This window comes from Rhinoderma darwinii, chromosome 2, assembly GCF_050947455.1.
Source record: "Rhinoderma darwinii isolate aRhiDar2 chromosome 2, aRhiDar2.hap1, whole genome shotgun sequence".
Taxonomy (NCBI): Eukaryota; Metazoa; Chordata; class Amphibia; order Anura; family Rhinodermatidae; genus Rhinoderma; species Rhinoderma darwinii.
Genome location: NC_134688.1, coordinates 55,031,121 through 55,058,156, shown reverse-complemented (window position 1 = coordinate 55,058,156; position 27,036 = coordinate 55,031,121). Strand labels below are relative to the sequence as shown.

Genomic DNA, 27,036 nt, shown 5'->3' with positions numbered 1-27,036 from the left:
TCAAAACTTCTGACATGTCAAAAGTTTTTTAAAAAGTTGTTACACTTTAAAGAGAATCTTTCACCTGCCCACAGATTTGCATTTGAGTGCAGCATGTAATGGTCAGGGCTGCACAAACTCTGGGGCACTTGAAAAAAAATTTCCTACCCTCTTTCCTTACTTAGATATCGGTGCTGTAATACTTGACGCCCGATATTTAAATAACACCATAAACTGCCAATGGGGCGGTAATTGGCAAGGGGACGTGTAACATCGCTGTGCCACAATCCGCTACGGACAATGTCAACAGCATGAGCTGGAGAGAGGAGATCATGTGCGCGCGCACGCTCTCACTCTTCAGCTCTCGGCAGGCAAGTACAAGACTGTGATCTCAGGTGAGAGATCAGTCTTGTCGTCCTTGTCTGCCGAGAGCTAAAGAGTGAGAGCGTGCGTGCGCGCACAGCTCCGATGCCATGGAACAGAAGAAGAAGAATTCACACTCTTCTTCTCCTCTTGTGTTCCTTAGTAGTGGCGGAGCTGCGCGCACGCGCTCTCTCCAGCTCTTGCTGTAACGCTGACCGTAGCTGATTGGACAGTGTCATGGCGATGTTACACGCCCCCTTGCCAATTACCTCCCCACTGACAGTTCATGGGGTTATTTAAATATCGGGCGCCAAATATTACAGCACTGATATCTAAATAACGAAGGAGGCTAGGAAAAATATGTAAAGTGCCCCAGAGTTTGTGCGGCCCTCCCCATTACATGCTGCACTCAGCTGTACATGTATGGGGAGGTGAAAGGTTCTCTTTAAAAGAAAGGTGTTCTAATTATTATTTTTTTATTTATGTTTTATTTTATGGGCCTAATTTTTCGAAGTATTTTAATATGTTTCCGAAGGTAGCTATTTATTCATATGTTTGTACGTCTGTGGGGGCAGCCAACTTTATTTTTATTTTTCATACTGCTAATTTTTGTTTTGTAGGTTCCGCTGGACCATTTGGACTACGTCGTATATTCGTTGGACTACTTCGCTGATTTAAGCTTTATTTCTTTTTTTTTTAAATAAAATGGTTAAAGTGGATTGTGTGGAAGAGTTGTCATTTCAATAAAATAAATGTCTTTATGTCTCTGTTTTTTAATACTTCATTACCGCCTTAGTAATGGCTGCTGTCTGATTGAGAGCGTCCATTACTAAGAAGGGGCTTAGTGTTAGCCAGTAATAAGGATATCACTAACCCCTATTATTACCCCGGTACCCACCGCCACCAGGAGTACCGGGAAGAGCTGGGTACGATCCAGCACCCGACTGTCTGAAGAGAAGGGCGGGTACTGGGGTGGCCGCAGGCTGGTAATATCAGGCTCGGAATGGCCAAAAACCATGGCCCTTTCCACCCTGGTGATGCTAGGCTGCTGCTGCTGCTTTATTGTATCTGGCTGGTTATGAAAAATGGAGGGGATCTCACGTAATTTTTTTTCTATTTATTTTTTTTAAAAGACGTGGGGTTCCCGCTATTTTTCACAGCCAGATACAATAAAGCAGCTGCAGCCTAGCATCCCCAGGGTGGGAAGGGCCACGTTTTTTATCCCTTCCCAGCCTGGTAAAACCAGCCTGTAACCTCCCTGCTGCCTTACCGTCGCTTCAGATGGTCGGGTACTGGATCGTACTCCCCTCGCGGCAGTGAGAACCGGGGTAATAATAGGGGTTAGTGATATCCTTTTTACTGGCTATTACTAAGCCCCTTCTTAGTAATGGACGCTCTCAATCAGACAGCAGCCATTACTAAGGCCATAATAAAGTATTAAAAAAAACAGACAAGAAAAACTTTTATTGAAATCTAAACTCCCCAATGCAACCCTCTTTCACCATTTTTTTTTTTTTTTTTAAAGTAGATCATCGGAGTAGTCCAATGAATCTACGACGTAGTCCAAACGCTCCAGCGGAACCTACCAAAAAAAAGTATAAACATTTTAAAAAAACTTACAAATTTGCCACAATAGACACTCAATATAACTATACTGTAATCACTTATATGGCCTGCAGATATCTTGTGTATAACTGGCATTTACCTCTATAAGGTCACTATATGGTGGTAATATTGGTCTATATATAGTGTGATTTATTCACTAACAGTATGGCGGGTTTTTTCTAGTAATATGTGATCATGGTTTGGTAGTTTTATTCAGTAACAGTATGGGGGTATTATTCAGTAACAGTATGGGGGTATTATTCAGTAACAGTATGGAGGTATTATTCAGTAACAGTATGGAGGTATTATTCAGTAACAGTATGGGGGTATTATTCAGTAACAGTATGGAGGTATTATTCAGTAACAGTATGGAGGTATTAGTCAGTAACAGTATGCGGGTATTATTCAGTATCAGTATGGGGGTATTATTCAGTAACAGTATGGGGGTATTATTCAGTAACAGTATGGGGGTATTATTCAGTAACAGTATGGGGGTATTATTCAGTATCAGTATGGGGGTATTATTCAGTAACAGTATGGAGGTATTATTCAGTAACAGTATGGAGGTATTATTCAGTAACAGTATGGAGGTATTATTCAGTAACAGTATGGGGTATTATTCAGTAACAGTATGGGGGTATTATTCAGTAACAGTATAGAGGTATTATTCAGTAACAGTATGGAGGTATTATTCAGTAACAGTATGGAGGTATTATTCAGTAACAGTATGGAGGTATTATTCAGTAACAGTATGGGGTATTATTCAGTAACAGTATGGGGGTATTATTCAGTCACTGGTTATGGTGTGGCAGTATTATTCAGTAACAGTATGGGGGTATTATTCAGTAACAGTATGGGGGTATTATTCAGTAACAGTATGGAGGTATTATTCAGTAACAGTATGGAGGTATTATTCAGTAACAGTATGGAGGTATTATTCAGTAACAGTATGGAGGTATTATTCAGTAACAGTATGGGGGTATTATTCAGTAACAGTATGGAGGTATTATTCAGTAACAGTATGGAGGTATTATTCAGTAACAGTATGGAGGTATTATTCAGTATCAGTATGGAGGTATTATTCAGTAACAGTATGGAGGTATTATTCAGTAACAGTATGGAGGTATTATTCAGTAACAGTATGGAGGTATTATTCAGTAACAGTATGGGGGTATTATTCAGTAACAGTATGGGGGTATTATTCAGTAACAGTATGGGGGTATTATTCAGTAACAGTATGGGGGTATTATTCAGTAACAGTATGGGGGTATTATTCAGTAACAGTATGGAGGTATTATTCAGTAACAGTATGGGGGTATTATTCAGTAACTGTATGGAGGTATTATTCAGTAACAGTATGCGGGTATTATTCAGTAACAGTATGGGGGTATTATTCAGTAACAGTATGGAGGTATTATTCAGTAACAGTATGGAGGTATTATTCAGTAACAGTATGGAGGTATTATTCAGTAACAGTATGGGGGTATTATTCAGTAACAGTATGGGGGTATTATTCAGTAACAGTATGGAGGTATTATTCAGTAACAGTATGGGGGTATTATTCAGTAACAGTATGGGGGTATTATTCAGTAACAGTATGGAGGTATTATTCAGTAACAGTATGGGGGTATTATTCAGTAACAGTATGGGGGTATTATTCAGTAACTGTATGGAGGTATTATTCAGTAACAGTATGCGGGTATTATTCAGTAACAGTATGGGGGTATTATTCAGTAACAGTATGGAGGTATTATTCAGTAACAGTATGGAGGTATTATTCAGTAACAGTATGGAGGTATTATTCAGTAACAGTATGGGGGTATTATTCAGTAACAGTATGGGGGTATTATTCAGTAACAGTATGGAGGTATTATTCAGTAACAGTATGGGGGTATTATTCAGTAACAGTATGGGGGTATTATTCAGTAACAGTATGGAGGTATTATTCAGTAACAGTATGGAGGTATTATTCAGTAACAGTATGGAGGTATTATTCAGTAACAGTATGGAGGTATTATTCAGTAACAGTATGGAGGTATTATTCAGTAACAGTATGGGGGTATTATTCAGTAACAGTATGGGGGTATTATTCAGTAACAGTATGGGGGTATTATTCAGTAACAGTATGGAGGTATTCAGTAACAGTATGTGGATATTATTCAGTCACTATGTGGTTATGGTGTGGGGGTATTATTCAGTAACAGTATGGGGGTATTATTCAGTAACAGTATGGGGGTATTATTCAGTAACAGTATGGGGGTATTATTCAGTAACAGTATGGGGGTATTATTCAGTAACAGTATGTGGATATTATTCAGTCACTATGTGGTTATGGTGTGGCGGTATTATTCAGTAACAGTATGGGGGTATTATTCAGTAACAGTATGGGGTATTATTGGTAATGTTGGTCTTACAATCTATGTACATTACTGTGGTGGGGGCTGTGGGGAAGTGTGAGTGTGGCAGCAGATGATCAGGCTAAGAGACAGTCTGCAGAGTGGCATGTGATGTACTTTGACATGTAGGTGATACTTACGTGTAGGTTGTGGGCACATAACTTGTCTACAGCCCAGGGCCTAAGATCATATTAATCCACCACTGGCATCGAGCCAGCACAGGCAGACCACAACAATACAGCAGGTAGAGCAAAGAAACCAGCCCAGGACGTGCCGCTTCAAAACAACTGGACTGGCCTGAATGTAATTGCAGAGAGTGACACAACAAATGAGACTGGCTGCCGAGGAGAGATATGGGGCCGTGCAGTGCAGACTGTACTATTTGCACTGCACTGATAGGCAGTAAGAATAATTCTTTAAATATTTTCCATACTTCAAACAGCACTTTAAGGCTATGTTCACACTGAGTATTTTGCAGGAGGAATATCTGCTTCAAAATTCCGTTTGGAAGTTTGAGGCAGATTTTCCTCTCCCTGCACGCCGATTTTCGCGGAGTTTTTCGCCCGCGGCCATTGAGCGCCGCGGGCATAAAACACCGTGAAATACGCTTTCTCTGCCTCCCATTGAAGTCAATGGGAGGTCAGAGGCGGAAGCTCCCGAAGATAGGGCATGTCGCTTCTTTTTCCCGCGAGGCAGTTATACTGCTCGCGGGAAAAAGACGACGACACCTCCCATTGAAATCAATGGGAGGCATTTTCGGGCCGTTTTTGCGATTTCCGCGGTTTCCGCGTCAAAAAACTCGGCAAAATACTCAGTGTGAACATAGCCTAAGGCTATGTTCACACTGAGTTTTTTGCAGGAGGAACATTCTGCCTCAAAATTCTGTTTGGGATTTTGAGGCAGATTTTGTCCTTCCTGCACGTCGTTTGCCGCGATTTTCACAGCGTTTTTCGCTCACGGCCATTGAGTGCTATGGGCAAAAAACTCTGCGAAATACCCTTTCTCTGCCTCCCATTGATGTCAATAGGAGGTCAGAGGCGTAAACGTGCGAAGATAGGGCATGTCCCTTCTTTCTCGGGAGGCATTTTCGGCCGGTTTTTGACGAGTTTTGCGGAGCGGCTTCCGTGCCCAAAAACTCGTCAAAATACTCTGTGTGAACAGGGCCTAACAAATAAACATCAAATGTTTTCCTATTTAAAAAATGTATATATTGCGTGTTTGATGTGTACAGCTAGGAATGAGAAAACTGATAGATTTGGGGGGGCGCCTTTTTATAGTTTGCCTCAGGCGGCAGACGGGCTAGGTTCACCCCTGTGTGCCGGTGGGTGGCACGGGCCCCCTCATGCTGCCTCTACGGCTGCTATAGCGGTAGTTACGCCACTGTTTTGAAGATTTAGATTTTTTTTAAAAACCTACATTGATTGTATGTGTCAAATTTCAATTCAAGCATTTTGACGTAACTGAACAGGGTCCGGGGGCAATTCCTACTAAAGTCTTGCTTGGCATAGTATGCTCCAAATTAAGCAATCTTATAACAAGGACGTTTACGGTTTCCACCTTCACCAAAACACAATTTGTAATATCTACTGTAAAATCTTCAAACATTGGTGAAAGTCCATGAGCCAACACCCTCAATAATGCTCGGGATGAATAATTGCCAGCAATTTATGATGTGCTTCTTATACTTAGGTAAATGTATATCTCCAACACAGTGCTGGATTGGAAAAGACAGTGATTTTGATGGTGCGGTGTTGATCATTTACATAAAAGTTTATTTTTCGATCAGTATCCTATTTCACCAAATGCTCGATCAATAGTTATGGATTTCAGTGATTCCATTTGGAGCACGTAAGAGAAGGAGCCAACTCCAGGTTCTGTGCATCTCGGACCATCACAAAATGGATTATATAGTAGGTCATGGTACCTTCATTTTGAAAAACAGCAGGGATCTTCTAATGAACGCCCAACTGTATCTCAATGACTGGTCAAAATTAAATTTTTCATTCAAATTATGAGATGTTTATGGTAAAAACCAAGATTTACAGTTCATGCACAATCCACAAAACCCCATCAAACCCAAGCGGCACTTACCCATATCTTTGTCTTCCTGGACTCTCTTTCTTTCGTTTAAGAATGCTTGGAGCCATCGCTGCTTGTCCTGTGGCTTCTTGGCACAAAATAAATGCACTTCATTGGTTTGCCTATTTACCATCTTAAAAGCATTCTTAATATTAAGATTGAAGTCCCTGTCCTTTCCATCTTCTACGTCAGTGAATTCCATCTCATCCATGTCTATCCTGCCTTTGTAATACAAGATGTCTCTACGTAGCAAGTCCTTCTTGCAGAAGACCAGCTGGTGGTCAAAGAGAAAGAAAGTCCTTTGTTGGGTCTTGCCTTGTTTGAAGATTTTTGTTAGTTCCCCTGAATGAATCAACTCTGAACTCCTGGCTAAAATGTCTTGTCCCTTAGAAAACAAGTAAAAAAAAAAACATAAATTAGATTTTACATTTTAGACCTTCTGCTCTACTTCTCAAAAATGTATAGCCGGCTTCAAAACTATTAGAACATAGGTTAGAATGTGTGAACGAACATGGTGCTCACACTTTAGGACTTGGGGGTGAGGCTGAGCCTAAAAAATGTCCATATCCATGCTCTGGAAGTATTTAGCGGTCTATGGGGATTCATATATAAGCAGATATGACCTTACAGACACAAATAAAATGGAGATTAAAACATATATTCACCTTTGAACACAATTTTACAGTTTAGCAAATCTGTAGTACAGGATTCGGTAAACAAAGCAATTAATTTACACCCTAGATTATAGTCCAGAGCTACATTCAGAATTCTGCAGGCTTCAGGGCTGAAATCTCCCAGCATTACCAGATAGCTCAGAGCTTGTTCCAGTGATGTGTAGTCTTTACACTAGGGACTGTACAGTAATAAGATGTAAGAGAAATTAACTACATGTAACAGAGAGTATTGCATTACAGCTGTGTCTGCTGACTGATTTCAACAACAACTAGCAGAATTGGGAATTCAGCCCTGGATTATAAAACGGGAATTCAGCTCTGAGTTAATAAGTAAGTAACTCAGGATTTGTTAAAAACAAGTAATACGATGTATTTACCAAGTTATTGAACTTTTGTTTTATATGAAATATATTTGTATATAAATTACACCAGTTGTCCTCTAGGGTCAATACTCTATTCAGCCATTTCTTAGTTTTACCCGTTTCTTCCTTCCGTTTTTTCAAGACTATTAACAGGAAATTGGCATCATTACAGGTCCCACAGTGGTTGTCACCCATACTTTTCCAGACCCCTGGATAGCAAATCTGCAGGCTGTGGGGTTAGGAGATCAATCACTGCATAAATAGGTTTGCCTTTTAGCAGACTAGGAAAGCTTGGAGACAAACCCGTGGGAGCGGACGTGGTGGCAATGCAAGTCAAGTTATAGACAGATGAGAATACAGACTGGGCAAAATAAATACAATACATAGTTATATCTGTTCCTATAAAGATTGGTTGACAAGTGATATGGCGGACATCAAACAGTCACAGTGGTTGTCAACCAGCATTCCCAGACTCCTGAACAACAAAGTGGTTATCCATTTATATATCTCCTTACTCAAAATTGCTGCGTAACTGGGTAGACTTGCCATTCAAAACGTAATGAAATCAGGATGGCAACCTTTCACTCAGCTTTCCCAGAATTGGATATAACGAAGAAATTGAAAAATTAAGCTAAAAATGTAGATCTATTTACTGGTATGGTTTTTCTTTTTTTTTTTTGTGGGAAATGCCCTTTCACACAGGAATAATAAAGAGCAGTTTCAGTCAGAGGTCATTTGCACAAAAGTTGCACAATCACTAAAGACATCACATTAGGAATTTTCATTTCCCAGTACATATAGATAAATTTCAACTTGACTCCAAGAACTCACCTCCCACCCTACTATGGAGACCTGCCAGCAGGCAATCTTGTCAATGCTCTCCAACCGTCTTTTCCGCTCATTAATCAGGCAAGCAACGTTTTTCATGGCTTCATAAGCTTCTTTTATTTTGTTGTAATCCCTGCAATGTAAACAAGCAATCGATCACGCAAAACACAATTTACGGAGACAAATGAAAGGTGTTACCCTGCGCAGCCAAGCAGCTCACTGCGGTTAGGTTTAGACTAGTTAGAGAAAAATGGAATCCGATTTGTTGCTATAAGATATATGGGAGACTTCTTTTTTGTAATGACATAGAAGTCCCCTCTACCACAAGGAGCACAACGCTGTATCAAATCCCAAGGTAAAAAAAACAAAAAAAACGTATAGAAATAAAAAAATACAACTTCTTTAGCCAAGTTTGCAGGGTGCAATGTACATGTTAATGCATTCTAATGATCTTTTACAGCAGTCAGATAGACCATAGGAACCTGTGAACTGGAGGAGACCTATTGACTTCTATGGGAGAGTTTTTTTAGGCATGCTCGGTGACGTGTGCATAGGTCACGGTGCAGGGAGGGGCGCTGTGTCCATCACCTATTGTTAATGGTGGATCCTGTATATTATTACCTTTTATTGTAATTCTTCCTGTGATGATACGGAGATGACTGCTGAGAAGTGATCTCTACAGAACAGGAAGTGTCAGTCTATTATTACTCTCAGTGGTCAAATTGAAAACTGCAAGATTACAGGATTACTCCTGGATTTAACAAAAAAATGGCTTGGATATGCAGCAGTATGGGAGCAGGGAATATATTGCTGTGTTAGTTAGCAGAGTTGCCTTTTAGATGTCTGGGAATGCGGTCTGAAAAAACTTGTGGAAACTAGAACAGTGACCATTAAGTTTTCTTCACTCAGGTTTCTCTGTTATAACTCAGCGGGCTTTCCTCCGGATTAGATAACCGCGCTTTAGTGGGTACACATCGGGGAGGTCTAATAATCATGAATCTCCGAATTGAGTAATTGTGACTTATTCTCTTCTCATAAAAATAGCAAAAAAATTGGACCCTGGCTGTCTTCACAATGGTGGTGTTGGTTCTGTAGACAGTCAAATGTATCATTGACCTCCATAGCCAGCTTAAAGAGGGGTTGATAACCCTGTATCACATGACCGGTCCAATATTAACCTATTCTAAGAAATTATCAATTGTTTTTGTAAGGGGAAGTGGCCAGCAACTCCTTGAAATCAATGGACCACCCATACATTTACAGAAGAGCCGGGTCACTCTTTGCAGTGACTCTTCACTCTAGTTAGTAGAGAATATTACCGCCATACGCTCGAATACCAAACTAATGGCTAAAGAGATTGAAGAGGACAATTAAAGGAATTGTTGTTTTTTATTTTTTATTTAGGGGTAAATTCTTTTTAAAAAAAAATAATATACGATCATAAAACAACAGCTGTAGATGCCTGCTTCAAATATTAGCAAGAATGGACAACATAGCAGTCAGGAGCCGAGTACTGCAAGCTATGAATGGTATGTAAATGCCATAGCTGTGACTGCACCGCTGTGTTCTAGTTGGTATTTAGACCATGGATCTGAATATCTAATATATTCATATTTTCCCATAAAGAAATTCTTAAATATTAGGGTCAGGAAAGCTGCACTCTCTCGGCATAGAAAGAATAGAATAGTCTATTTCGCAGCCGTCACACTGCAGACCTTCTCCACTTTCCCCTGCTGAGCTCCAACACAGCCCAACACTACTCCCATTGTGTTCCTGAGTGGACTATCCGTTAGCCCAGATAGAGGGAGGTCCACGGTCACACGATACACCAAGGAGTATGGAGTGATAAGAGGGAGACAAATTAAGAATATCATTTGGAGGCAAGGGAACTGCAGCTATGAGAGACATCAAAACAAGATTAAAAGCCAAGCGAGATGAATGTGCCAATTCAAGAGCGAACACTGACAGCTTGTACTTAAGGCTGAGAAACTACTTGAATATTGTTCCTGCGGAGATAGACAACAAAGCCTGTGTACTGGATACATATATCTTTCTTTCCTTAGAATTTAAATGAGAAGTCTTGTAGTCCAATATTTCCTATTTCCCATCAGTGCATCTGATCGGTTGGTTTTCACACATTTCTAATATATAGACATTGTAAACCACACACATAAAAGACGCAATAAAGTGTTAAACATACATAGAGTCTTCCTTTATCCGTCTCCAAATAATGTCAGGAGGTTTACTGTATAATAAGCTCTACCATTATATGGCGCGAGACCGAAGGCTATGTTCACACATTGCGAGTTGTTGCAGATTTTGATGCAGATTTTTGAGCCAAAGCCAGAGGTGGATCCAGCAGGAAAGAGAACTTCTTTCTTATTATTTTTCATTTCTTTTCAGCCACTTCTGGCTTTGGCTGAAAAATGTGCATCAAATTGCAATGTGTGAACATAGCCGAAATGGTCCCCTGTGATTATGTATATACACATATATAAACACATACGCACACATGCCCGAGGATAAGCACCAAGGGCACGGATATTAGTCTTTGGAACAGGTGACCGTTTAATCTGGATTGTTATTCTGTGTTTTACCTGTATGGTGTGTATATATATGTATGTATGTATGTATGTATATATATATATAAAATCTCAGATTCTTTTTATCAAGCCACTCATTAATCTGCTGACTACAACTGCTGCGGCATGGTTTTTTCCCTGCACTACCCCTACTTCTTTATTTTTTTAAGAAATCATTTATATATCCACATCCTCCCGACTTTGCTATCGGTGTGAATGTTCATCAGAGCATAATGGTAATTACTATGAGAAGAGGGAGACAAGCGTTGTCAGTCACTTCTGGCAGTGCTTATCCACCTACCAGCAAAGGACTGGCCATGTTGAAATCCAAAATGCCTGATCTTTGATTCCCCTGACATCTGCCGTTGAGGGATGGCAGGAGGCCCCATATATACAATAGATTGTTGTCTGTCGTTAAAGGGGTTCTCTGCTTTTGACAATTCCTACTTGTTAGAAAGGTCCCTTGACAATTAGTAGATCACAAAGTGTCCCCCAACTTGGACCCTCAGCGATCAGCTGTAATCTGTGGGGATTCCTGGCAGTAAGTGTTTCATTTCCCAGCAGCACCACCACAGGGGAAATGAAGCGTTACACAGTTCTCCTTTATATGAATGGTCTGTCTGTGTAATGCAGGATAGGTCCTCCAGAGCTAGACTCTCTCTATAGTCATGCAAAGAGGATGATCCTGAATAGAGAGCCGCCGCTATTAACTCAGCATTCTCTAATGGGGTAAATGAAAATTTGTTTTCTAAACCAGACAACCACTTTAAATCGGATGAGTATAAGCACCTTAACCCCTTCCCGACATTGGACGTATCCATACGCCAAAGTTGGGTAGGGGAAGTATGGAACGGGCTCACGGAGTGAACCCGCTCCATACGATGCCGATGTCGGCTATTTGTTACAGCCGACACTTCAGAGTAACTAGCGATCCCTCTAGTTTAACTCGTCAATAGTGACCGCAGCATTTAAAATCGTTAGAAAGAGGGGGTGACCCCCTCTAACAGCTCATCGCGCCCCCCGCAATGCAATCACGGGGGGGGGGGGGGGGCGATGGTTGATATGGCTGCCTGGGGGCCTAATGAAAGCCCCCAGGTCCACCATCTTTGTGCACCTATTAAGCCCTGCCTCCGGCATGGCTTAATAGATGGCGGTCAGAATCACGATATACTGCAATACATTAGTATTGCAGTATATCGTGCAAGCGATCGAACTAATAAAAAAAGTAAAAATGAGTTAGTTTTTTTTAATGTAAAAAAAAATAAAAAATTAAAAGTTCAAAGAACCCCCTTTTTCCCATTTTCCCCCTAGAGCATAGTAAAAAAATAAAATAAACATAATTGGTCCGTAAAAGTCTGAACTATTACAATGTATCATTATTTAAACCGCACGGTGAACGCCGTAAAAAAAATAAATTGTAAAACGCCAGAATCTTTATTTTTTGGTCGCCTAATCTCCCAAAAAAAAAAACGAAAAAAAAAGTGATCAACATGTCGCATGTACACAAAAATGGTATTAAAAGCTACAGCTTATCCCGCAAAAAATAAGCCCTCATACTACTTAATCGACGGAAAAATAAAAAAAGTTATGGCTCCCGGAATTTGGTGACAAAATAAATTTTATTTTTTACACTTAGGTTTTTACTTGTAAAAGTAGTAAAATATGGAAAAAACATATATATTTGGTATCGCCGTAATTGTATGGACCCACAGAATAAAGTTAATATGTTGCTTTAATTGCACACCGTGAATTCCGTAAAAAAGTTGCGCAAAAAACCATGGAGGAATCGCTGTTTTTTTTCATTTTCTACCCCACAAATAATTTTTTCTGCGTTTTCTAGAACATTAAACGGCAAAATAAATGATGCTACGAAAAACTACAACTCCTCCCGCAAAAATCAAGCCCTCATAGGACTATATAGAAAAAAGGAAAATCTGGGCTGCGGCGTGAAGGGGTTAATATGCACTTACAATGTTTTTTCTACCATAGACATTTATGGCATATCCACAGGCCAGGGAAGAGGGGACCCGCATTCTCCCAATACTTTAGGTCGGAGTCCTAAAAGTTAGACCATCACCTATCAGACATTTATAGTATATTCTGTGGATATACCATTAATGTCTATGGTTGGAAACCCCTTTAATAGGATGCCCTAGAATTTGCTATGTATTTCACTATTATTGGTGACAAGTTTTCAATCTACATATTTATCTCTGAACTAAATCTCTATATGGAAAAATGTAATCACTTGCTACTCATTCACAAAAATATCATTGCAACTAAACGAGTGCCCCATACTCATGTGTGTCCCCAACTATACAATAAGCCATGGTTGCGATTATGAGAATATAAAAAGATCAATAATAACTATATGTGCTATAAAACAGTTTAGACTTATTTAAATAAAACATTCCTATGCATTATGTTGGACATTCTTTTAGTAGGTGCCATCTAGTGAGTCGCTTAGCAGCAAAGTTCCCACCTGTGGTCCTGGGTTGTGTACTTGAGCAGTTCAGCGAGCTGCAGGGGGTACTTGCAGATCTTCTGGACTGGAGTCAGCAGGAAGCCATCAATAGCAATATCGATCATCTGTTGTAGCAGCCGGCAGGCCTCAAAGAAGTGCCGATATCTGCTGTGCTTCATCAGGTTGGAAAGCTCCAGGCAGGCATTGGGGTGATTGTTACAGTACTCGGAGTAAATTGAAAATCCATCTTGCTACAAATGTGGGCAGAAAATGTAGTGTCACAATACATGTACATACTTTTCTTATATATAGCAAAATAATTTGGCTAACACCTCTTGCACACGAGGCCAGGAACAACGGTCCAAGTGTTGAGCGCATTTCCCGGCCGACTACGGTACAGGTGAACGGGACTGCGGGCATCATAGTCCTTTTATGATGCTAGGAGTCTCTGCCTCCCCACGGAACTGCGCTTCCGTACTGTATTATTTTGTTCAGTACGGATCAGCAGTTCTGTGGGGAGGCAGGGACTAAAGTGTCTATGATACCAGGAGTCCCGTTCACCTGTACCGTGGCCGGGTGGGAAATGCGGTCGAAACTGGGACCATTTTTCACGGCCCGAACTCTGTCGTGTGCAACTGCACTAAGTTATCCTGAAAAAACAGACAACATTTTACAGACCATTTGCAAAACCAAAATTGTTTGGTAAAGATTGCGCAGTCCCTTGTATGGACACCCCTTATGATGTACCATATAGTGCCCAAATACCACAATCGTACAGTGCCAAAATACCATTGCTGTAAGGTGCCCAAAAGGACACTGCCAGACAGTTGCCTAAATGGCACTATCCATTATATAAAATATGGAAGGTTTCGGTGCCCTCTGCAGCTTTCTTTCCACAGGTTTCGGCACTATTTGTGGGATAAATTGTGCAAAGCTCTCAGTGGACACAGGTCATCCGGGCCATTGGCGACCTCCTCAGTAGGGACAGGCGATGCGCCCTGTGCCACCACACAGGTTGCACACCTCTAAGGCTGGTTCTAAATACATGTATATAGCTCAGTTACTAATACATACATGTTAACAGATGATAAATGATAATTACATTCACAATAATCTACACATCCTCTATTTTTTACTACAGACAGTGGCCAAAATGCTTTTATTTTTATAAGTAAATAAATTTACGGACTATCCTACACACAATGGGGTGAATGTGTTACTAATGTTTACCTGAGAAAATCAAAATGAACAATTGATTATAGTACCATAGCCATTATAATGGATCAGTAAGGATCATTTTTATGACTATGCCTAGCTTAAAGGGGTATTCCATTTTCAATAAATAAAAGGTCATTCATTGTATAATGCAAAGTAATAAAATTATCCGATATACTGTCTATCAATTCTTCCTGAATTTCTAGATCTCGATTTTACTTTCATTGGCTGAAAATCTGTCCTGGTCAAGATGGACAAACAGGTGCATGGCTTGTTACAGTTGCAGTACATTTATCAGGGCTGCGTCTTGCACCTGTGTGATCATCACATGGCCAGGACAGCTTTTAATTCACTGGATGGTAACAATGAAGTTTCCTATTGAATGACAGGGAGTTAAAGAGCTTTGCTTGTTAACGACACAACCTATTTTGGCCTAGCTATTTTATTTCCATCACATTGTGAGAGAAATAACTTAATTTTTCCGTCAACGTAGCCGCATGAGTGCTCGTGGTAGCTATAACTCATTGATTAACTTTTTTGGGGGAGAAGCGGCGGGAGACAAACAAAAACCACAATTGATTTTTTGGGGTTTTATCTTTTACGTTGTTCATCGTATGGGAAAAATAACATTTAAATGATATTTTAGTTTTGTACAAGAACATTTTTCGTAGAAATTTTTTCGTTTTTGCATCGACTTCGCTTTATGAAGGCTTGTTTTATGTGGATCGAGTTATATTTTTTAGTAGTACCATTTTGGGTTACACAAGTCATTGATTAGCATTTATTCACTTTTTTTTTTTAGTAGGGTTAATTCGCCACTATTTTTGTGGTATAAATTACATTTTAACTTTATTGTAAACATCATTACGAATGCGGAGATACCAAATAAGTAATATTTTAAATTTCACTATTTCAGCACGATAAGGATATTTTAATGGGGAAAAATGGATTTAATACTTTTTTAAATAAACGTTCACGATTTACTCGCTTTTGTTTATCCTGGTATGGGACGGTGTGATCTTCTGATAACTTCAGTAATACACTGCATTACTCCTGTATTGCAGTATATTATTGCTCATCACAGCTTTACTAGGCCCCCTCCCTCTGATAAACTCCTAATATGTTGAGGTCACTATTGAGCGCTGCATCTAAGGGGCTAAACAGCCGGCATTGGAGCTAGCGCCGATCCCGGCCGTTACAGCTGACACCCATTCTGCATGGCGTGGGCACAGCTCCTGTATCTGGATTTGTGGCTAGCCACTCAAAAACTGTATATACAGTTACTTCATTTGACAGGTAGGGTTTAATATTAAATTGTCTTTCAGATTAAAACAAAAAACTTACGCTGTCAAGGAAACAATCCCCAATTTCACTTAGATGGGGCTCTTCTTTGTTGTATTGCTTCTCCAGATTTTTGTAGAAGGTTTTCTGGAACTTATAGACCTCTTCAATGTTTCCGAAGATGGTTTTGAGTTGTGCTTCAGTAAACATGCTTGTATGCTTTCGACACTGCTTGATGTAGCCCTGAAATCAAGGAGCACATAATCAGATTTACTAAAAATCTATATAATTCGCAAAATACGACACAGTTATACGATCCATGGTACAGAGACGGATTTATAAACTAATAAAATTTACTTTATTTTACCTCCAGTGTTTCAATAACCGTATTTAAAGAGGCTCTGTCACCAGATTATAAATGCCCTATCTCCTACATAATCTGATCGGTGCTGTAATGTAGATAACAGTGGTTTTTATTTTGAAAAACGATCATTTTTGAGAAAGTTATGAGTAATTTTAGATTTATGCTCATTAGTTTCTTAATGACCGACTGAGTGTGTTTTTACTTTTTACCAACTGGGCATTGTAAAGAGGAGTGTATGACGCTGACCAATCAGTGACCAATCAGCGTCATACACTTCTCATTGTTCCAGCCCATTGTTCCAGTGTGATTGTTTAGTGAAAGAAGCTGGGCTGGAACAATGGGAAGTGTATGACGCTGATTGGTCACTGATTGGTCAGAGTCATACACTCCTCTTTACAACGCCCAGTTGGTAAAAAGTAAAAACACACTCAGTCGGTCATTAAGAAACTAATGAGCATAAATCTAAAATTGCTCATAATTTGCTCAAAAATGATTGTTTTTCAAAATAAAAACCACTGCCGTTATCTATATTACGCCGCCGATCAGATTATGTAGGATATAGGGCACTTATATATGGTGACAGAGCCTCTTTAAAGGGGTAGTCTGCTTTAGAAGTCCTACTTGTTAGAGGAGTCCCTTAACAATAAGCTGAGCACATAGTGTCCCCCTGCTAATATCTAATCACTAGTGTTCCCAGTGATTAGGTATAATCTGTAAGTGTTCAATTTCCCTGCAGCGCCATCACAGGAGAATTGAAGCATTACATAGTGCCCATTCATATCAATAGGTTGTCTCTCGCCAAGAGATGAGGAACAGAATTCCTTAATAGGGTAAATAAAAATGGGTTTTGCTAAACTAGACAACCTCTTTAAGGTACCATGAAGTCGGTAAAGAAACACCTCACACTAGAACCCTGTAATAACTTCTTCTGCCTGAATTCTAAAATTCCTGTGTTACTTTGCATTACCTTGTAAAAGCAATACATTAGATTATCCTCCACTAAAAATGCAGAGATATTTTGGCCAGCATACAAGCAAATCCACAAACTGTATATAGGTTAATCTATGATGTATGGTTGGAGCGGAGGGGAAAGCCTGCAGTTTACCTCACAGATATCCTTCAAATGTTTAATGTAGACTCGTTCTGTGTTCATTATCTCTTGAATTACATTTGTTCGCATTTGATCCTTGTTTTCAGTGTTCTTGTGACGAAATTTAGCAATATCAGGGTCATGATCTTCATCGTGAAGGCTACCAGAGTTTTCGGAAACATCTTCTTGGTTCACTCGTAACTAGAAAGATATACATTAAAAACAATCTTTATTACCGGAAAAAAAAAGTTCATGGTTTTGAGATTAAGAGCATAGACATTGTATTTCATTCAGTTCGCCAAGTCATGAATTACCCTGACAAAACTTGCTGGAAACCAGGCTTCAGCATCTCCAATTCTACCCCACCACCAGTCCTTATTTGAAGCCTCAAGGACTCGTATGACATCTCCTGCTTTGAAGGCCAATTCCTGATCATCCATGGTGACATGATCCCATAACGCTTCTGCATAAACTGTGCTACCATCACTGATTAACTGAAACAAGATACATCAAGAAGAAGTGGTTAATGTATGGATTGAAACAGTGTGCAGTAGATGAACAAAACATCTGAAAGCCAAAGCATTAAATGAGGAGCCTTCTTTGGGTGGTCGTACAGAGGACCATACAGACGGAGCAGTAGAATGGTAAGCTACAGTCATTTCCCTACCACAATTCAATGAAAATATCAGACAAAGAACCATTTAAAAAGATATGATAGAGCCAAAAAAGAGGAGGTCATGTGTCTATATATGCGCCAAGTGTATCTAGATAATCAATACCACTGTAACTTATACCACATTATAACAGTATATAATTCATCCAATTTAGTTATACATGTTTAAAATGCAAATTAATTGCAAAATAACTTGAAAACATTGATGATCATTAAGTCCTCGTATGCAACAGCGACTGTACAGCGGCACAAAAGGTTAGCGGTGTGCCAACTTATGGAGCTCTGTTATATGGCATCCAATGCCATTACTTTTTTCAGTTTGACTTGTTTAGTATCAGGGGTGTAACTAAAGGCTTGTGCGTTCTGGTGCAAAAATTCAGCTCAACTTAGGTTAGGATTAGATACAGTGGCTCAACGGAGAACATCACACAGGATAGGTTTAAATACATTGGCTCAGCAGACAGTATCACACATGATAGGATTACACACAGGGCCAGTGGCGTAACTACGTTCTCTACAGAGGGGGCTGTATGGCGTTATCTACAGGGGGGTCTGTATGGCGCTCTCTACAGGGGGGTCTGTATGGCGCTCTCTACAGAGGGGGCTGTATGGCGCTCTCTACAGAGGGGGCTGTATGGCGCTCTCTACAGAGGGGGCTGTATGGCGCTCTCTACAGAGGGGGCTGTATGGCGCTCTCTACAGAGGGGGCTGTATGGCGCTCTCTACAGAGGGGGCTGTATGGCGCTCTCTACAGAGGGGGCTGTATGGCGCTCTCTACAGAGGGGGCTGTATGGCGCTCTCTACAGAGGGGGCTGTATGGCGCTCTCTACAGAGGGGGCTGTATGGCGCTCTCTACAGAGGGGGCTGTATGGCGCTCTCTACAGAGGGGGCTGTATGGCGCTCTCTACAGAGGGGGCTGTATGGCGCTCTCTACAGAGGGGGCTGTATGGCGCTATCTACAGAGGGGGCTGTATGGCGCTATCTACAGAGGGGGCTGTATGGCGCTATCTACAGAGGGGGACTGTATGGCGCTATCTACAGAGGGGGCTGTATGGCGCTATCTACAGAGGGGGCTGTATGGCGCTATCTACAGAGGGGGCTGAATGGCGCTATCTACAGAGGGGGCTGAATGGCGCTATCTACAGAGGGGGCTGTATGGCGCTTTCTACAGAGGGGGCTGTATGGCGCTATCTACAGAGGGGGCTGTATGGCGCTATCTACAGAGGGGGCTGTATGGCGCTATCTACAGAGGGGGCTGTATGGCGCTATCTACAGAGGGGGCTGTATGGCGCTATCTACAGAGGGGGCTGTATGGCGCTATCTACAGAGGGGGCTGTATGGCGCTATCTACAGAGGGGGCTGTATGGCGCTATCTACAGAGGGGGCTGTATGGCGCTATCTACAGAGGGGGCTGTATGGCGCTATCTACAGAGGGGGCTGTATGGCGCTATCTACAGAGGGGGCTGTATGGCGCTATCTACAGAGGGGGCTGTATGGCGCTATCTACAGAGGGGGCTGTATGGCGCTATCTACAGAGGGGGCTGTATGGCGCCATCTACAGAGGGGGCTGTATGGCGCCATCTACAGAGGGGGCTGTATGGCGCCATCTACAGAGGGGGCTGTATGGCGCCATCTACAGAGGGGGCTGTATGGCGCCATCTACAGAGGGGGCTGTATGGCGCCATCTACAGAGGGGGCTGTATGGCGCCATCTACAGAGGGGGCTGTATGGCGCCATCTACAGAGGGGGCTGTATGGCGCCATCTACAGAGGGGGCTGTATGGCGCCATCTACAGAGGGGGCTGTATGACGCCATCTACAGAGGGGGCTGTATGGCGCTATCTACAGAGGGGGCTGTATGGCGCTATCTACAGAGGGGGCTGTATGGCGCTATCTACAGAGGGGGCTGTATGGCGCTATCTACAGAGGGGGCTGTATGGCGCTATCTACAGAGGGGGCTGTATGGCGCTATCTACAGAGGGGGCTGTATGGCGCTATCTACAGAGGGGGCTGTATGGCGCTATCTACAGAGGGGGCTGTATGGCACCATCTACAGAGGGGGCTGTATGGCGCCATCTACAGAGGGGGCTGTATGGCGCCATCTACAGAGGGGGCTGTATGGCGCCATCTACAGAGGGGGCTGTATGGCGCCATCTACAGAGGGGGCTGTATGGCGCCATCTACAGAGGGGGCTGTATGGCGCCATCTACAGAGGGGGCTGTATGGCGCCATCTACAGAGGGGGCTGTATGGCGTGATCTACAGGGGGGCGGTAAAAAAGGCACTATCTACAAGGGGGGGGGGTTGTGTGACACCCAGGGGAGGGGGGCCCCAGTCAAAAGTTTGCTATGGGGCCCAGTCTTTCCTAGTTACGCCCCTGCACAGGGCATCAGCATATCCATATACTTACCCTCCTCGCACCTGAGTCGGGACCTTTTCAGCTCCGGGTGCAGCACTTTGCCTAATCCGCTACGGGCTAAATGGCATCAGGACCCATTGCTGTACTCAAAGCTGAAGAGGTTCCAACTCAGGCGCGAGAAGGGTAAGTATAGGGAGATGCGACTGTAGTAACAGGGGCTCATATAGTTTGCTACATAGGCTCAGTTACTTCAGTAACCGTTGACAGACGGCCCTAAAGCCTCTGGCTTCAAGGCCCAGTCGCAACTGCAACCCCTATATCTATGCCACTGTTCAATATGAAATCAGAGGCATACAAAAGGTAGAGTATGAGCTCATAAAAGTCTATGGAAGCCATATTACGGCTCTGTATAACTTGACCATAATACATTTATGTACAACCTCATCGTACATGAGCAGGGTAGAATATGCACGTATAGGCCCCGGTAGACCGTAGCAGCATCATATGTACTATGCATGTGGTTATATCCTAGCACTAATCTATAGGATATATACACCAAACCGAAAGGAAATATCTAAATAATTAATTGTATTTATATATTTTAACACATGTGGAAATTCAAACACACATCAAGCAACCTATAGCAATTATCTTCCAATGATGTTATAATACAGAGCCGTAGCAGTAGCTATAGAGGGTGCAGATATAGCAGTAGCACCTGGACTCTGGTACCTGTAGGGGCCCAAAGACCCGTCCACCACATTAGGAAACATCAGTATTATAGTGGCACATGGTAGATGGGGGCCCTGTTACAGCTTTTGCATTGGGTCCCAATGACTAAGTTAAGCCTTTGATAAAAAGAACATTTTGCAATGGCTATACTATTATATCACAATACGAGATTAATACAATATATACCTCATTGATGGCCAATTGCTCCCCTCCTTGCTGCAGATATCTTGGATTGGCCTGGTAGCGGTCATCAAAGCCGTACTCCTCCTCACTGCCATTGTCATCAACCAACGTTGTGGACTCTGCTCCTCCATCTGTAGAGACTACAGAAGACCCATATGATAAATAGGTGACTACCATTGAAAATATTTCAAATAAAGCCTTGTATCCAGCTACACTGGGATCCGTGAGTCTGACTTCTAGTCTCCAACAGTCAGTTATGAAGAGAGGCAACAAGTGACTAAAGTAACTATGATCCTGTATAAAAGTTAGAGAGTAACTCCCCAAACAATGCGCAGAACACATACAAACAGATATGAGAACTCAACACATTGACCCCCGGCTTCAGTTCTATTGTATGTCTTTCACAGGAGATGAATTTACCAAATCTCAGAAAACAATGGGTGTTGCAATGTTAATTACAATCGTGTTATAAATTAATTATAGTCAATCATTAGCCTTGTAAGGCCCTCCAACACTTGTTTTACTACGAAGCTATATATAATGTGTATTGTGTGCATATCTGTATTGAACATCTTTTGCTAAGTGAGTTTAAAGAGGTATTTCCAGGATTATGCATGTAGGATTAGGGCTTTGTTCACATCTGCGCCAGGGTCCCGTTCCGACGTTCCGTCAGAGCTTTCCGTCGGAACGGGACCCTGACTGACACAAACGGAAACCAAAGGTTTCCGTTTCCATCACCATTGCTTTCAATGGTGACGGATCCAGTGCCAATGCTTTCCGTTTGTCTCCGTTGTGCAAGGGTTCCGTCGTTTTGATGGAATCAATAGTGTAGTAGACTACGCTATTGATTCTGTCAAAACGACGGAACCCTTGCACAACTGAGAAACAGAAACCATAGAGACCGGATCCGTCACCATTGAAATCAATGGTGATGGAAACGGAAACCTTTGGTTTTTGTTTGTGTCAGTCAGAGCTCCGTTCCAATGGAAAGTTCAGATGGAACATCGGAACGGAGCCCTAGCACAGATGTGAACGAAGCGTCAGACTATCTATAGATGAGATTGCTATAGGCCAAATGAAGGACACTATCCAATTCATAATGCCACCATAATGGAGCAGTTGTAAAACAATTGCCAATATTTTTTCCAAAAACATTATTTCTGTGTAGAAGTTGTGGGGTTGGGACCAAGGCTTCATAGGCTCAAGGTTTGGATTAAATGGGTTCCACGCAGAATTGACTAGTCGTGTCTGCTCCTAATATATAGACACATAGGGTGACTATGGGTTATGTTGAGTTCTTGTGGTCCGACTTTTTTTTCATGCAGGCAAAATAATAGTAAATTCAGAGATTACATTAAACATAATTATCACAATCCAATATTCTAAATCAAATTTTCTGCAAGTTCATTTCAGCAAAACATGAATGTTAATAGTTATGGAGGAGGATGTGGGTGGCTCAAATAAATAATAAATCTATATAGGCCGGTTAATTTTTCACCCTGGGGTCAAGCAGCCCCAGAGATTCTTTATTTTAATGTGTATGAGAAGCCTTAGAATAGTATTCTATGTTAATCTAAGTTCGGTTTAGTAGAACAGCCGAGGTCCGGGTGTCGCTGGCCATAATGGACGCTAAAGATTTTATTGCTGTATGAAACTGGCCTTAAATTCCCACAGACGCACAAAGTATTTCTGGAGACCTAACGGACTGTGCAGATGAGAGAAGAGCTTACAGTTACAGATATTGTACTTTTTTGTTTTTTACAGATGTTACTCCGGTAAGAACTTTTTGATATTTACGTACAGATCTCCAGCTTAGTCCAATAAGAGAACAGTTGCCTGTGTGTCGACAATTTACTTGAAATTATATAACTTAAAAGCTATGTACATACAGAGGATGACATGTAATATGGCAATTTCTAAGAAGTTGGTAGGACTGTACTTAAGCCATGTCTACATTCATATAGAGGTGCATGATACATCCATCGTCTGGCATGGACTTGACATGAACCTTTCATTGCTGCCCTGTGATACTGGAGGACCCTGTTCATTCCACCTGTGATGACACATGAATATGATGATCAAAGCCGGCCACAGACTAATATGTACCCATTATGACAGAAATCTGTTGATCTGTGCCCGCAAAGCAGAAACCAGAGCAAACATTATGAAAACTTGGGTTACGATAAATTCTAATGGAAAAAGAAGACAGAACAAATAGGCCTATTGACGACTGATCCTGGGAACTACTGAGACAGTCAAGCTATCCACCAAAGTACAGGAAGCTCAATAAATCACCAAATAAATGGTTGTTATTAATGAAACTATATGTAAGTCATTTTTACTTATTCTTAGCATTAGCCTTAGAGGAACTTATTTGGAGGGGTTTAAAAAAGTTGTCTGGTTTAGAAAACACAAATTTCAATTACCCCAGTAGGGATTTCTTAATTCATTCAAGAGGGTCCCTTTTTCATGACCCTAATCTATTAGCGGAGATTGTCTACAACAAGTGGCTCTCTTTGCGGAGGGCCAGGCATGCCGGTGTATGAAACAGACAGCCCATTGATTTCAATACACTAGGTAATACTTCTCCTCTCTTGTGGTGGTGCTACAAGACAACTTAAAGGGAAGGTGTCATGATTTATTTATTTTTTATCCAATTGCTTTTAGTATGATATTAAAATAAACTTTATTTATTTGTGTTCTACTTTTTTCTTACTTTTACTTCTCTATGGGGGCTGTCATTTTTTTTCATCTCTGTATATGTCGATTAACGACACATACAGAGATGGAATACGGCACATCCAACATGCGCCGCTCCCACACAGACCAAAAGGAAGGTCTTTGGCAAAGCGAAATCCGGCGGCATTTTCATGTGGAGCGAAATCCGCGGCCGGACAGTAAGATGGCGACTTCCGGCTGTGGCTTCCGGCCATATGTTCAAGGAAGCGAAGGCGCAAGGAATAGGAGCGGAGGCGGCAGGTAAGTTATGTTCGTGTATGTGATGTGTGTTTTACGTTCGTGTAGGTTTGTGTTATACTGTCTGCTGGACACTGTATCTAATCCTCCTACACTGTGCAGTCGCTCAGAAAATGGCGGCACACCGTGTAGGAGGTTTGACGATTCAAACCCCCTCCTTCTCCTGGCACTAGCCAGAATAAGGGAGGGGGGATTGTGTGAGGATACTAGAGAGTGTGTCTACCCCAAATTTGCAGCATAAAGCAATGAGGTTGCTTAACCACATTGACCATGCTGCAATTTTGGGAACTGCTCCATCTAGTGCCCAGCACATGGAAATGCTATAAATTAGAATCTAATTTATAATATTTCCTGACTTGTGAAAAAATTTAAATAATGTGTAATCACTCAAATAATAATTGTTTAACTAAAAAAAAATAAAAAAAAATTCTAGTGACACATTCCCTTTAACATTTGTAATCAGGTTCCCCTGCAGATTGCAGCTGATCGCTGAAGATCCCAAAAGCCAAAAGACCATGTGGTTTGCATAATAGCGGAACTTTCAAACTAAATAATAAAAACATGTCCAAAGTGAATAACCCCTCAGTCAGCATAGTCTCAGCTTACATTCTTCTATTGTACCCAAATTTAAATCTGCTCCCAGACTTCTCTGAAACTATGAAAGATATTGAGGCCGGGTTCCCACGGGTCGGATACGCTGCGTAAAAACTGCGCAGTACATTCCGTCCGAAAAACTGTACACACAGTGCGTTTTTTCTAACGGAAATCCACTGCGTAAAAATGCGCTCATACTTACCCCTTCCTGCCGGACTGCAGGACAATGGCAGTGTTCTGGGTAAGTATGATTTATTTTTTTTGTCCGGAGCTGTTTTTTACCGATTTTTACTGAATTCCTTTGCGGAAATTCCTTGAACAATGAATTAACACATGCAAAAGCTTATCCTTGCCTTATCCAAATAGGGTTACCACCAGGTGGGTAAAATCACCGGACCCAGCTGATTTTTACACTGGGAGGCCGGTAAAAGGAAGAAAAAAAACAGCGTCAGTCTGAGGCTACCAGACCCCATACTAGGTGTGAAGTCACACCCCAAAACCACATCTAGCCTTTACCCATGTTGGGATATATTTATATGTGCCGGTTTTGTGGTGTTTTTTTGTCGAATGCGTAGACACAGCACACCCTGATCCAGGACAGTATTTTTGGGTGGAAAAGCTGGCAACCCTCTATCCAAATCAATGGGTGCATTTCATGACCATGAGTGGGGGGGGGGGGGGTCACCAAAAACAAAGATAGTAACCGCCACAAGAACCCAATATTTTAGTTACATTTAGTATTTGGTACCAGCACTGATCTGTACAGTGGAGAACCACAACTGCACCCAATGTATAGAATGAATGGCATAGACAAGCAATTATTTCAACAGGCACCCGGCAAGTAAAGGAGGGGGAAGCAGCAAAGTAGAGAGATGGGGGGGGGGGGGGGTTACAAAATATATAACAGTGCAGCCCACAGAAACCAAATAAGACATCATCTGTCATTTTCTGAACTACAATGGAAATATAAAACATTTACTGTGATTGGGCAAGTGGTACATAAGGCTTATTCTATGTAAAAAATGTCACAAATCTCAGAAGGCTCCCGTTCTGGTATCTTATCGGTAATTTCACAATAAAATCACATGGATGAGCCCATAAACTTACAGGGATCCAGACTTTGTACAACACGACAGTAATAAACATGGTAAATGGAATTCTGATCATTTGCTTGTCTGATCTATAAAGCTAAGCTAAAGTTTATTACAGAGAGTGAGAGGTTTTCAGGCAACAAGAGGCCATAATATAACACCACAGGCTGAACATACTGGATGTAGCACTACAGCAGCGTCTCATCTCACAGAAGTGTGTAAAGTAGACAGGTTGTCATGGCCCAACCTCTGCCACTAGCAACAGTGATTTGTGAGACGAACTTGATGTGAATATAAACAAGGAGACAATCAGCAATTCAATTTAATTTAAACAAGTCCTAGTCTAGGGAGCCCCCCCTAACTCCGGGCTAGGAGATCTACTGTCGCCATTCACTATTATGTGGTTTAGGAAAAAGGAACAAAAATCCTTATTGGCACCACAAAATGGTTATCACCAAAGGTACATCTGCACCCGACCCCAGCAGTCTCAGAAGCTGTTGAAAGACCAGTCTAGTCCAGAAGAATCTGTAGCTGCACCCTGGGAGGCATCAGAGGCTGGAACAGGGGCCATCTGTGGCAGGCAATGTATGGGTCATCTATGGGGGGCAGGTGGTTGTGCCCCTTTTCCATTTTCAAATGTTAAGGGCCCACTTAATGTTTTTTGCATTAGGCATATCAAAGTGTTAGAATGGCCCTATTATGGTCCCTGGGACCATTATCCAGTCATGCAGTTAGGCAGCCAACGTAGGACCCATAAGTCTCTTAGAAATCCATAGAATGGGTCTTGCTGCAAGTTAGTGCAAACGGTTATTAAAACCATGACCCCCCAACATCCGCTTCCTATGATCAAGTGTTTACTTAGTTCATAAAACTTTTCTGTATATTCCATTTTCAGAGGCTTGAGCGGTCTACACGAAGAGGAACGAATACTGAAGATGATAATACAGCTATTAATTCATTAGGCGTTAACGACATTACTGAGGTGCGAGGTGACAAATACTTCACCCGCATTATAACGTACTAAGCTCCCAGCTAATAGGAGACATCAACCTCTTCAATATGGCTGCTCACTCTTCAGCAGTTTGGAAATTGTTTGGAACAATTTCTGATGCACCCCAAAAGTGTCCCACTAATCCCGATATACTGAA

The 27,036-nt window shown here is 41.6% G+C and overlaps 1 protein-coding gene across 4 annotated transcripts in view; it reads right to left on the bottom strand.

Annotated features, from left to right (window-relative positions):
* Positions 1 to 27,036, bottom strand: part of SPATA13 (spermatogenesis associated 13) — an 84,224-nt gene that overhangs the window by 12,868 nt on the left and 44,320 nt on the right. For all 4 annotated transcript variants that reach the window (XM_075851649.1, XM_075851648.1, XM_075851650.1 and 1 more), the window contains 7 exons: positions 21,231 to 21,367; positions 17,597 to 17,776; positions 17,298 to 17,483; positions 15,892 to 16,071; positions 13,351 to 13,583; positions 8,290 to 8,419; positions 6,435 to 6,807 (listed from right to left, as the gene is read on the bottom strand). In XM_075851649.1, the coding sequence (XP_075707764.1) occupies positions 6,435 to 6,807; positions 8,290 to 8,419; positions 13,351 to 13,583; positions 15,892 to 16,071; positions 17,298 to 17,483; positions 17,597 to 17,776; positions 21,231 to 21,367 (1,419 nt within the window). The remainder of the gene's footprint in view (positions 1 to 6,434; positions 6,808 to 8,289; positions 8,420 to 13,350; positions 13,584 to 15,891; positions 16,072 to 17,297; positions 17,484 to 17,596; positions 17,777 to 21,230; positions 21,368 to 27,036) is intronic.